Source organism: Sceloporus undulatus, chromosome 9, assembly GCF_019175285.1.
Source record: "Sceloporus undulatus isolate JIND9_A2432 ecotype Alabama chromosome 9, SceUnd_v1.1, whole genome shotgun sequence".
Taxonomy (NCBI): domain Eukaryota; kingdom Metazoa; phylum Chordata; class Lepidosauria; order Squamata; family Phrynosomatidae; genus Sceloporus; species Sceloporus undulatus.
In genome coordinates this window covers 14497150-14510002 of record NC_056530.1, presented here as the reverse complement: position 1 = coordinate 14510002, position 12853 = coordinate 14497150, and the positions used below count along the sequence as shown (strand labels likewise).

Below are 12853 nucleotides of genomic sequence, written 5' to 3'. Positions count from 1 at the left end.
CGAAGAATCCAAATCCTTCTCGGCGGCACCATCTGCGAAGCCAGTTGTTCACATCCGCGATTTTCCTCTCCCTTCCTGGACCATGCCCTTCAACTGGCAGAAGAGACGAGATGACAACCTGTACATCCATTCCTTTCAGCTTCCTACCAAGCGCCTCGTAATCCCTTTTGATGTTCTGAAGGCTGTGTCTTGCAGTATCATTAGTTCCCACGTGGACCAAAAGGAAGGGGTATTTGTCAGGCTGGACACCAGGTCCAAGAGGGATGCAGCCTTTGGGAGGGCAGTGTTGGTTTCGGGATTGCATTGACTGCATTGTTATGCATTTTTGCAATGATTGCTTGATTCTACCATGCTGTGTGTACAGTTGAATTCCTTTGCATATGTCGTTTACTGACAAGGATTGCTGGTTTGCTGGATTTATGTACCTCGGGTTCTGCTTCTGGGTACTGTAATCACCTGTGCTGTTACCATGGTTGCTCTAATTTGCACTGTTCAGGTATCCCTCAGGTAACAAAGAGAGACTGACTCAAGTTTGACTGTTTACAAGGTTTATTGTGAAAATAAAAACAGTTGTTTACCTAGCTTGGTTTCAGGACGCTCCCTCCGCCGTTAGCTAAGCTTGTCAGTCTAAACCCATTTGTATGATTCGCAGAGACCACAAAGAAGAAGGACAGGTTACTCACCTGTAACAGTATTTCTTTGAGTGGTCATCTGTGAATACATACAAATCCCGCCCATCCTCCCCTCAGCGTCCTGCTCAGTTTGGCTCTGCTGACATCGCCTCTTGGCGGAAAAACTTGGAACTGGGGAAAAGAGCGGGAACCGGGGCTTTATAGGAGGGGCGGGGCTACCGCCCAAAAGTTTCTATATGTTGCAAAGTGTACTTTGCTCAGTGATTCTGGAAGTTTCCGAACAGCACTGCGCAGGCGCATTAAAACCCATTTGTATGTATTTGCAGATGACCACTTGAAGAAATACTGTTACAGGTGAGTAACCTGTCCATCTCAATTAGGTTAAGAAAGGATTGTTTAAAAACAAAACATGTCTGACATCAAGGAACACACAGGAATCTCCATGATATGCTGGAGCAAACAGGTGACAATTTAAGGCTTGCTTCGGGCAAGCTAAGTGTGCTTACCTTTGGCTGCCAGATCCTTGTCCGCTCCTTGCGACCGCCCAATCAGCTCTTCCCCACGGCGTTTCAGAGCTTCAAAGGATGGCTGCAGCTTCTCCAGCTCCATTGTGGCATTCTTGTTTTCACTGATGCATTCTCGGATTTTTTCTACCTCAGCTGGGATCAGTGGGGGCATGCGTAACCGGGAGGAGAGGTTCTCCAGCGTCTCCAGCATGGGCTCAATCTTATCATGGAACTAAACAGAAGGAAGGAAAGTAAGTGGGGGTACAACTGGGATTCCACTCTACAGAACTATTGGGAATAACCAATGGAGCTTTGGAGTACTTTAATCTTTACGTGCTGCTCTTTCTATTTATTTTTAATCATCAGGGTCTGCTAGAACTAAGGTCCTTTCCCACGTTTTTCTTGTAGAGCTAGAATTCCAATTTTGCTCTGGAACTGCTGCTTCTGGTTTTATGGAGACAGCTTGAAACTGTTATGTCTCTGGCCAAGCAAAAGAAACAGCCATACGGGTTTTGGTCAACAAGGAATAGAGGAAGATTGCTTTAAAGTTTTATCTGCATGGATGCCCCTTTGGGAAGCATGTGGGTTGTTTCCTTGGTTTCCCTCCCAGGAAGGCTTTTAGATTTTCCTGGCAGATATTTAAGATAATACTGACACATCACCTCCAGAAATGACGTCAGTGTGATTATTTAAGCCATGGATAATGTAGAAAAAACTGCAGCCATCTTAGTCATCCCTAATGGAAGTCTTTTCTAATACTGCAGAATCTACAGATACTCTGAGCAAAAACGTGAACACTTGTTTGGCACTGAGAGGAATAACAGGTTTAAAATGTCCCAGGGCTGTAGACATGGGCCTAGTGAAGCCGATTCTGGTGGCTAAGAATCTGAGCCAGGAAATTTCCAGTTCAAATCTCTCAGTAGGTGGCCCTTGAACAAGCCAACCTGCCCTCACCTCTGCCTGCCCTTCTGGTTGTCCCTGCTTCACATGAGAGGCTGTTCTAAGGAACACTGAAATAATTGTTGGGCAAAACGCTTTGAACCTTCTGCAAAAAATGACCACCTAATGCATGAAATGATAATGTGTATCAAGACAGCAATGGCTTCCCATCAAAGAAAGCAAATTCAAGTCAGAACCAAAACTAACCGTGCAACCACTCACACCAATCCTTCAAAATCCATAATATTCATTTGATTAATTTACCATTTCCACTGCTGAACTGCAACAGACCCCCCTCTCTCCCTGCTGTGCTCCCTATTGCCTCTGAAGCTTCTCCTGGTTCCTAAAGCAGGGCTTGTCATTTGGCCCTGAGTGCATGCTGAACTCCTGCTGCTGCCTGTGGATCAGTCAACCATTTCATAAGCCAGCTGCATGGGATTTGGCTTTGTTTTTGAGATTCTGGCTACTAGCTTGACCTCACTCTTCCTTCAAAAGCACCTAATGGAAGCAGGACCCACAGTCAGCTTGGACAGATTTCAAGGGGAGCAAAGGGAACACCCTGTGTGTCTGTCTTCTGGTAGCGCAAAGAAGGGAACACAAAGAGAAAGGGCGTGGAGATCCACCTACAGATCTTCTCCTTCAGCTGAAGCAACAGTTATATCACACAAAACAAATCTTTCCCAGCTGCTGCTCTTGACAGCATTCCTGTCCACTGCTTTGCCCTCTCCACAAACTGTTTCAATGGCTGCAAGATTGGCCTCAAAATTGAGGAAGGACAGCATGGACTATTCCTAGTTGGGTAACGGTTTGGTTTTTGAGGTGCTTTCCCAGAAATCCACACGGATAGGTTTCACTCTTATCAAATTTGAGTGGCTACTCAGCTTCCAACATCTGAGATGCTCCAGAATCCCAATATAATGAAGAGTAATTACGTTTATAAATTTATTACAAGAGGAAGTTTTGTTGACTAAAGCAGTGCTACTCAAAGTAGTGGCTCTTCATTTTGCGTTCTTGCAAGAGACCAGCCTGGCTACTCCTTTGGAAACTTTTTCAATGTAACTCCCAAGGAAGGATAGACTGGTGCTTATTTTTGCTATGTAGGAAAGTAAGCATGTGAGATGAAGGGAGAATGTCTTACCTCTGATATCTGTCATGGTTGGGATGCAGTCAACACAACAATGAAATGTGAAGAGCACGCAGGGAAGACGGGAACGGGCACCGAAAACGGACAACATAGGACACAGACGCAATGGGAGGGGTGATGAGACGGGAGGCGGAGGAGGAAAAACTAAGTTAATATGAGTGCAAACCAAAAGGGAAATAAGTGACTAAACAATACAAATATATGTTTTGTTTGAATATCATGAATGGATGTGACACAGAACAAATTCTGGGCTAATGTAACACTATTAGCAGTGGATAACGTTTGACTAAGTTCCAAATAGCATGCAAGACAAATTTGTTGAAATGACAGCAGCGATTCTTCACTTAAACTCAACATTACATTTAAAAATTTGTGGCACAAAAAGGAATATTAGACACAGATGGGAGAACAAACACATCTGGATTAAAAACAAAAACCTCCTCTTGGCTACTGCTATTAGAAATTCCTGGCCAACATTACATTTAATTTCTTCTTTCTCTGACATCACACAGCCCATGCTATCGGATCCCAGCTAGATGGCAAGTCCACTTCCAGGACATCTCTTCCACACACATTCCGTGTGTTTCTCAGCCAAGGAGTTACAAGTTCCTTCAATGCACTAGGAAGCTACAGCTACATCTCAGAGTAATCAGCAACTGGAGTAAATCTAGCATGTTTTATGGAGAGTGTGGTTTCACAAAACAATGTGACTGAGCAGTCTTTAGGGAAGATGCACCCTTTCTGGGCCACCTCCCCCAACAATGTGCTGTACCAAACCCTCTGAAAGACAGGCCCAGGGGTCTGGGCAAGGAATGGACTGACAAACCTGGGTCGACTGTGAGACAGCTTCATCCAGTGCCAGGGCCCGCTGCCGGACTTCCTCTTTGATGCGTGAATAGGTGGCTTCTGCTGCCAGGTATTTTTCCTGCACCATCTCGCCTTCCTCAGGGTTCAGCTCCTTCAGCTGGGGTCCAATTTTCAGCAGCTTGTCAATGTGGGGTTTGTGTTCAGCGATTGACTCCCTCAGTTGCTGCAAAGAACGGCCCATGAAGAGTGCAAAATCAATACCTCCGTTTCTGTCTGCCTTGTGATTCTCTGGCCCCAAGCTCACGAAGAAAAAGACTAGACTCAGCAGTTAAAACCAAAATGTTTACTGGCTTCAGATGCTTAAGCAACATCAGATAGAGCAACTGAATGCTACAAGATATGGACACTGCACTGACTGACCCCAGTCTTGGATGAACCAAGCCGTCTTGAAAGAAAGCATGAGAATGATGTGGGCTTTCAAAATTTGCACTGCAAATCCATTTTAACAACATGATCCAGCAACAACTTTGAAAGTTAGCCATCTCTCTGAGCAACATGAGACTACTGTTCTGTTTTCTATTATTGATTGGGATCCATAGAGGAATGTTGGATACGTTTTGGATCTTGCCAAATTAACTCCACCTTTCAACCTGCCACCAGCTCCCTTCTTCTACCATTAGTGCCTTCCACTTTCCTGATAGCCTATTCCACATACCCTGCTTGCAACATACCCTCTGCCAACTTGCAAACTAGTTCTTTTCTCCAGGCACTTGCAATGGTTTCCCCATTCAGCACAACAGCAAAGCTCAAGAGCTCACTTGAAACAGGGATTTTTATTTGGAGCTAATGTCCCACAAAGACACTGGAGAAACTTCTTTCTCATAAGTGGAGTACGGTGGAGCCACAATCTTGAAGCCACAACATCCCAAGGCCCTCCCCCTCCATTTACCCTCATGTCCTCTTGCTGCTGCTTGAGATGCTCATGGTCAATGGCTGGAGGGGGCAGTTGCCCAATCAGTGTCTGTGTCTCCTCAAGCCAAGGGTTCAGCTCTTCATATGTCTCCCAGAACTGGTTGACCAAGACCTGGGCACGCTCTAGACGTGCGTAGCGCTCTGAATTGAGGTGGCTGATGTCGTTGTACTGCTGCAGAAGGGACTCAGTCTTCTCCTGGAGGAAGAGCTCAGGGTCAAGTATGTGAAGATATCTACTAAGAAGGCGACACACCTTCTTGCATTTAATATTAAAAATGCCAAATTTTTCAACACTAAAGAACTGCTCCCTCCCTCCATTCTTTGGCAGTACATTCGGCCCCTGAAAGGTCCCAGAGGCAGAAATGTGTCCACCCCTGCTCCAGACCATGGCTTCCACAAACATTTTAATGAATTTTCCCTGCCCTGTATTCATTTTCCTCTTTGCCTGAATATGTTCCATCTGATTTTCTCTTTAGGCTATTAACATTCTTCAGGAAACTGAACAATGAGATAAATCTGCCTGTATCACATGAAGTGACAAGAACATGTGTCTCAAATTGTGCTTTCCTTTGGGTTATTGAAGTGAGCCGCTTCAGCTGCCCTGGCTGCCCTTTCCAGCCTGAGCATTCCAGACCTGGTCTTGGAGACATGGGATTACCTGCAGCATGGCCTTCTGCTCCTCTCCACACGTCCCAAAGATCTCACTCCGCTGACTCAGTAGCTCATCCATGGAATCTTTGTGCCGAATTATGTCAATGGAGAATGCCTGCATGGATGGAGATGGACAAGAGAAAGCATTTGTTTAAAAAGCAAGGGATGCATGAAAAGAGAGACAATGAACACTGCTCCATATCTTCTTTGCAAGTTAATTTTGGACCAAAATGTTGGCAGATTTTTTGCCCTCTACCAAAGCAACAATGCAGTAAACAGTGATCAAGACCAGTTTTGAGCTAACCATCTTTTACCTGTCGACACAAAATAAGTGTCCTGATTCAACTGTCTTGCCCCCTCGGCCCTCCTATTGAAATCTTTTGTTCAACTGGAGCAGCAACTGTAATGTTTGGTACATTGTTTAATAGAACACCTGATTCCTCCCCCATTATCAATCTTTCATCATGACTCCCTTTTGTGATTGTTTGAATCAAGACAGCACTGTATTTTCTCAGGTTTTGCTACTCCTTTGGCTTCTCTTCTTCTTTTGCTCCAGCCAACGTACCACTTTCCATCTTTAGAAGAAGTTTCTATGCAACCCTCCTCAGAACAGCTACCTAAACCTCCCTACAGACACAGTTAAAAGTGTTGCTTTGCCCTCCTCTGCCTTCAGTGGACACATGTTTTGTTTTCCTCATTGGGCCAGACAGATAAAGATGGACATCCCTTGCTCCTCCGCTTCCACTGACAAATATGAAGCCCCTTTTGTCTGCTACTTACCTTTTGGACCTGAAGCTGCGCAGTGGTTTGGTCCTGCTCCAGGCGGATTGGGCCAAGCGCCATCAACTTCCGTTTTGTCTCCGCAATCCAGGCAAGTTCTGAATCAGCCGCTTGCTCATACTAGGATCAGGAAGGAGCAGAGAACAGTTACCAAAATAGAACCAGGAAAATATTGCACTTCCCTTGGCATGCAACCTGCTATGGTTACTGTGGAACAGCTACAAGCCTGCACATGCATTAAACCAGAAGTAGGCAACTTTGGTGGGGCCGGGGCCAGCCCCTTCCAGCGAGAACTCACTAAGGGTCACACTCCCCAAAATCTGAAAGTTTCCAGAAGTTTGCTTCTGGTTGTCTGTGTAGTAGAACACCCTTATTAAAAGAAGAATATGTTCCCTGGAGGCTTCCAGAATCAGAACTTTCTTCTTTTTTATGAAAGGGGAGATCTAGAGGCTACAAAACCAGGCAGGGAAACATGTGTGGCCTGTCTGTGCAGTAGCCAAAAAACAATGGGCCTCTGTGCGAAACTGCCCAGCACAGCAGAAGAAAGGGGTCTGAGAATTCAGGGCAGATCTGGGCAAAAGAAGAACAAGCAAACCAAGGCCCAAGTTTCTCTTGGTCACATAACCACATTGTGATCTGACCACAACACATCCATTATTTTAAGCAAGACAATATCCAACCCACTTGAAGCTTTCTCTCCCCTCGTGGCACTCGGCAGAATTTTGGCAACCTTTGCAACAATATTTTCAGTTCCCAAGTGCTGGAAGTCAAGGTTTTAAGAATCACTAACTGTGCACAGAGTTACAAATTTCCCAGGAGTCCCATAAATATTCTAGAGATTTAAATGATTGTGGAGAAAAAAATGGACACATTTGGCACCAGTCAAAAGAGTCTCAGGACCTTCTCTGCACCAAGATCTTTCGCATCTAAGGCACTGCAAGGGGAGAAACAAGTCTCTCTCTCTTTGTCACATACACAACTCACCTCCCCCCACACCCTCACTTACTACCCACGTACCTGTTGGGACCGTTGTATTGCGGCATCTATTTCTTCCACTCTTTGCTTGATGGTGTCACTGATCTCCTTGTAGCGCTCATTTGTGTCCGAGACAAGCTTATCCAGCCCCTCCCGGGCACGCCAGGGCACCAGCTCCAAGAGGGCACGACTCACTTCATTCACGGTGTCAAGGATCAGCCTGTGCTCCATCACTTCTTTCTTTAGTTCCTGAAATTTAAGGGGGGAAATGTCCAGTTCCCCTCTGACTGCGCAGTCCCTTTGCTCCAAGGTTAGAGAGGAGGCATTTCTCTCTTGTTAGCTGCCCTTAAGTCAACCCCGACTCATGGCAACCCTCTGGATGAGACACCACCAAGACCCCCTGTCTACTGCTCTCTGCTTCAGTCCTGCAAACTCAGGCCAATGACCTTCCTAATTCAATCTATCCAACTGACCTGCAGTCTTCCTCTCTTTCTAGTACCCTCTAGCTTTCCTAGCATTGTTGTCTTTTTCAATGAATCGCGCTTTCTCATAATGTGGCCAAAGTATGACAGTCTCAGTTACACCCTGTGGAGGGCATTTGAGGGATATTTACCCCCCCCCCCCGTAATGGGGCTGTAGGAAGTATGGTTCTTCAAGATCTCTTGGGTGCCCATGCAGCTTCCTAGCTTCCCCCAGTTGCCCACTTCCACTGCAAACTGTAACCTGGCCTCATTTGTGTGATGGTGGTTTGGTACCTTTTGTCTCTGCTGGAACTGAGGGATCTGCTCCCCGACGGGCGAGAGCCCCCCACCAGACACCAGTTCCTCCTCCACCTGGCTCATCCAGCCAGTCAGCTCCTCGTGTGTAGACTGGAACTTGGTGGCCAGCTGCCGGGCCTGTTCCAGAGTACGAAGAGCCTTTGAGCTGGCGGCGGTGATGTCTGAATAGCGGGTCTTGATGCCATCCAATTTCTCCTGGATAAGCAGCACCTCTTCCCCTGGGGAATCAGCCACCAAGAGCTTAGCTTGAACAAGCCTTATAATTCCATTTATCATTTTTCTAACATTATTATCTGATATTTTGTATTTTGAGATCCTTCTTTCAGATTCCATCCATCCTCCCTTCCCAGAAACAGAGAACGAATGTAGGGAGAGGCAAAAGAGTCAACATACACCCAAGTTTTTAAGTCGCTGAGCATCCAAGAGTCGCCCTTGGGGATATAAAGAAGGTGCAGGAACTGAGTATGTTTCTCCGTCATACCTGTGGTTTGCTTCAGAAGGGCCTGCCCATTCTTAATGGCCTGGTCGACGTTCTTCTTGCGGTTCACGATCTCGTCATTCAAGGCCTAGACAGAAAAAGGCATCAAAGAGTGAGTATGCCCAATGTGTTAAACTTTAAATTTTAATAATGTAATGTTTTTAGTTGTTTGAATTGTTTAATTGTTTTTTAAACTTGTATTTTGCATGTTTTATAGTGTTTTAACTTGGTCTGTTTTAGATTTGTAAGCTGCCTTGAGTCCCTGTACTGGGAGGAAGGTGGGATATAAATAATAATAATAATTAATAATAATAATTAATAATAATAATTAATAATAATAATAATAATAATAATAATAATAATAAGGTTCTAGTTCCATGGAGGATTGAAGCATCTTTTCCACCAGGGCACATACCAAAACCAGAACACAGGTGAACAAAGGTGGTACTCAAAAGCTGAGTGTGGCTCTGTGAGACACTGAAACATGAGTGTCCAGATGCAAACTGAAGCCCAGGGTAGGATGAACTGCTGCTATTTTTTGGCCTTGCTAACATGAATGAAGCCACCACTAGTGAGAAGGAAGCTCTGGATTCCTCTTGCCACCTCTTTATTTTATTTTATTTTATTTTATATATTTCTTTCTTTCTTTAGAGTATGTATACACTGCTCTTGCACCAGGAAGGCTCCCAGAGCGCCTTACAAAATGTGGATCTGACAGTTCCCTACCCTCAGGCTTGCAGTCTAAATAAAACACAACACACAAGGAGAAGAAAATGGCAGTGTGGGAGGGGATTATGTCCAGCAGGTGTTGGCTCTCTCTGAGGCTGTAGCAATGGCAGGTGGGATGGAGGGAGGACCTTTCATCTTTGGCTCTTCCTAACGAAATCTTCCTCAGTCCTCAGATTTCTAGCATCGCATTAATTTAAAACTTCAGTCTAGGCATCCAAAGGAAAGAGCAAAAAGCAAATTAACTGAGGTCCAGGAAAGCTCTTTCCCCTCAAAGCAGAAGTGACCTGATCACTTTCACTTTGAGAAAACAGAAAAGCCCCTCCTGGGCCTAAAAGAGCGTTGGACGTTCCAATATGGCTAAGGGTTCCTGGAGGCTTTCTGCAGTGCAACTGGCTGACTTCTTGGTCAAAACACTGTGGGGGCAGAGTGGGGGGCAGCGTGCCCCTCCAAAAAGCCTAAGGGGGCTACTCCATGCAACCTGCCCTGCTTGCTCTCAAGGCAAAACCCTTCCCTCGTCACTTCATCTGCAAATAGAGGTAACTAACATTGAACTGTCTCACAGGGCTGCCGAGCTCCTTGGCACAGAAAATCTTTCTCGTTTTTACTGTTTGGTTAAAATCAAAATCAAATCAAACAATCCAAAGAAAGAGAAACACAGGGAAGAAAATAATAACAGTGGCATGGGAGATGGGGAAAGGTGCCAAGTACCAGCTGGTTGGCATGCTGCCTCTGCAGGATGTCCCGCTTGTAATCCTTGACGGCGACTGAGCTGAGCTTGTCCTCCACCTCAGCCAGCCAGTTGAGCACCTCCACCTCGTCCTCCCCAAAGATCCGGGCGTTGGCCAAAGCCTGGTCCAGGAGAGCGGCCTTGCGGCTACACCGGTCACAAACCTCGGCATAGCGGGACTCCAGTAGGTCCAGCTTCTCAGCTAAAGAGGCCTGCTCCAGGCGGCAACTCAGGATGGCCAGGGACTGACCAAAGCTGACCGCCTGAGTCACGGCCGGAGCCTGGCTCTTTATCTCTTCCTCTAGAGCCTGGGTGTTCAAGAGGATTTGAAATAAAACAAAATGGAGAGAGAGAGAAAACAAAACAGAAAAGGCAAACTGAAATGTGATTGTGAAATGGAACAAACTCAAACAGGGAGGAAAAATAAATCTGAACCAAAACTAAATCATGAGTATTGCTGATGATTATACAAACTCAAAAGATGTAATCCACCCACATAAGGGCAAATCATGTATGTCATACAAATGGTTTTAATCAAGGATGATGATGCAAAAACAGTGAGGCATGGATTGGCAGGCCAGAACACAAAAAGGGTAATCACAAAAGCTTCTTTTTTCATGGCGTAAAGGCAAGAGGTAGTGAATTGCCTCCTGGTGAGCCAAGGTTTTGTCTGTCCAGAGAAAGGGTACTGATTGTCCCCTGCAAGATGGTCATAATCTCGTTGTCGACTAAATTAATGTGGTAGCACCAAATATCAACAAGGCAGGGCTACAAAATTGTCCTTTCTCAACCTGGATGTTCTCCACAGATGTAGACTATCACTCTCATCATTCCCAGCTAACTTGGAGAAGGAGGATGGGGAAGGCCACTGTTCCCTGGAAGCTCAGGAAATTCAATGGAACGTATTTCTGAGTAGACAGCCACACCGTCATCCTAAGTGCAGAACTTCAGGATTCAATCATTTGGACAATGGCAGGCTATGTATCTCTTTGAGGTCTGTCAAGTTCCGATACAAAGGCTACAATTCCCCACATCCTCAGCACCAACCAACCCATCTTGAGAAGCATCTTGAGAAGCCTCTATCCACTAGCTCATGTTTTTTTGTTACGTACAGACAAAAACAGACAACCTCATCCAGGGAACTCAAAGCTGCAGACACCTTTGCCCTCCACGTCTCATACAAAGCTCTCTAAATATTTGCCAACCTTATGCCGGGTGATCTGCTGCTGGATTTTAGGTGTCTGAGTCCCAATTGGCTCCGAATTAGCCAGTTTCTTCTCTGTCACCGTCAACCAGTCAGAGATGGGCTCCGATGTTTCATGGAACTGCTTGGCCAAAACCAGGATCTCCTCCAGTTGATTTTGCCTGAGGTGAGACAACAAATTCATTCAGATATTGCAGTGTGAAAGGCAACCTTTTCTAAGGTAACCTGGCATTCCCGGAGAGGTTAAGCAGTTGAATGTTCAAGAGCTGTTTTTACTCCAGATATTCTGCAGTCTTCCAGTCTCTCAGCTTCCTGAATCCAGCTCTTAAGATTGGATCCATGACGCCTAAAACATAGGTGGACAAGTAACCTTGAACTAAGAGTCTGCCATGTATGACTATTTATTTTGCAGTGGCAACTAACAAAATCAGCTGAAGTTATAAAATGGGTCAAGAGTGCTTTAACCCAATTCTTATTACAACAGGCTGCATCAAAGAAAGAAGATCCTCCAGGAATCTTTGCTCCAACAATGCAGATGGAATTCAATATCTCACTGTGGTTAGCTCTTACCCTAATTAAAGGGAGCCATACAATCCCTTTTCCAAGAATAACAAAAGGACTGCCAGTGTGGTTACCAGGGCATTGGGACAGTGAATCTACTATCTTACCAATGTTAATGGATCTATCCAAAGTGCTGAACTCGACCTTACCAAATAGGTTTGGATTAAAACCTGGAGAGGATTCAATCTTCCACTGACACGGAATCCACCAGTTGCTACTGGGCTCTCCTACAGAGCCTTTTGGAGGGGGCCTGTTGTGTTGTTGGCCTGCAGCTCTCCTGCCTGCCTGCAATTTCTGGAGGGGCAGTCCAAGGAGAAGGAGGGAAAAGGACCTACCAAGCTGGGGATAATTAATGTGGCCCCTGGGACAGCGTGTTTCCTGTGTAATTCTCCTGCACCGTCTAGACTAGTTGGGGATCGATATGTTTGCCTTAGAGTCTTGCAAAAAAAAGGATCAAGTGATCTGAAAAAGCTTCAGGCAGATCCATGCTTAACAAACAGCCAGATCACAAAGGAAGAGGCGGTTTCTCTTTGTTCCGCACATGGATGAAACCTTTCTAGGGAAAGCAGGAAAGGCAAGGAGGTGGAGCAAGGAGGACATGCATGGCTTGAGGAAACTGCTGAGTTTGGCCATTTCCACAGATGTTGCACAGCACTCTCTGTGGACTTTCAGGAATGCAGCTGCCAGAGTTTTCTTTCTTTCCCTTTTTTTCAGCAGGGCAAAGCAGGAAGGTAGATGTGTAAACCTTCCTCTCCTCCCCAATTCCTACACCCATTAAACTCCAAAGCTGTTAAGAAGGGACAAACTGTTTCCAAGAAGGAAGGAGGAAATGTGCACCTTTCTGTCCAAATGGGCCTGAGAGTAAACAGTGCCTGAACTTTCCCTAGAAGTCAAAATGACTAAACAGAGGTGATTTGAGACCTATCGCCAGCTGACATGATTCACTGGAAAAAGTGGCAATGATTGGAA

General features: G+C 45.5%; 1 protein-coding gene across 13 annotated transcripts in view; it reads right to left on the bottom strand.

Annotated features, from left to right (window-relative positions):
- Positions 1-12853, bottom strand: part of MACF1 (microtubule actin crosslinking factor 1) — a 255271-nt gene that overhangs the window by 30496 nt on the left and 211922 nt on the right. For 9 of the 13 annotated variants that reach the window (XM_042440379.1, XM_042440384.1, XM_042440391.1 and 6 more), the window contains 11 exons: positions 11325-11484; positions 10101-10427; positions 8667-8751; positions 8162-8403; positions 7449-7655; positions 6432-6551; positions 5659-5766; positions 4978-5196; positions 4048-4251; positions 3216-3224; positions 1139-1370 (listed from right to left, as the gene is read on the bottom strand). In XM_042440379.1, coding sequence (XP_042296313.1) covers positions 1139-1370; positions 3216-3224; positions 4048-4251; positions 4978-5196; positions 5659-5766; positions 6432-6551; positions 7449-7655; positions 8162-8403; positions 8667-8751; positions 10101-10427; positions 11325-11484 — 1913 coding nt within the window. The remainder of the gene's footprint in view (positions 1-1138; positions 1371-3215; positions 3225-4047; positions 4252-4977; positions 5197-5658; positions 5767-6431; positions 6552-7448; positions 7656-8161; positions 8404-8666; positions 8752-10100; positions 10428-11324; positions 11485-12853) is intronic. The other 4 variants (XM_042440387.1, XM_042440389.1, XM_042440382.1 and 1 more) reach the window with 3 other exon arrangements.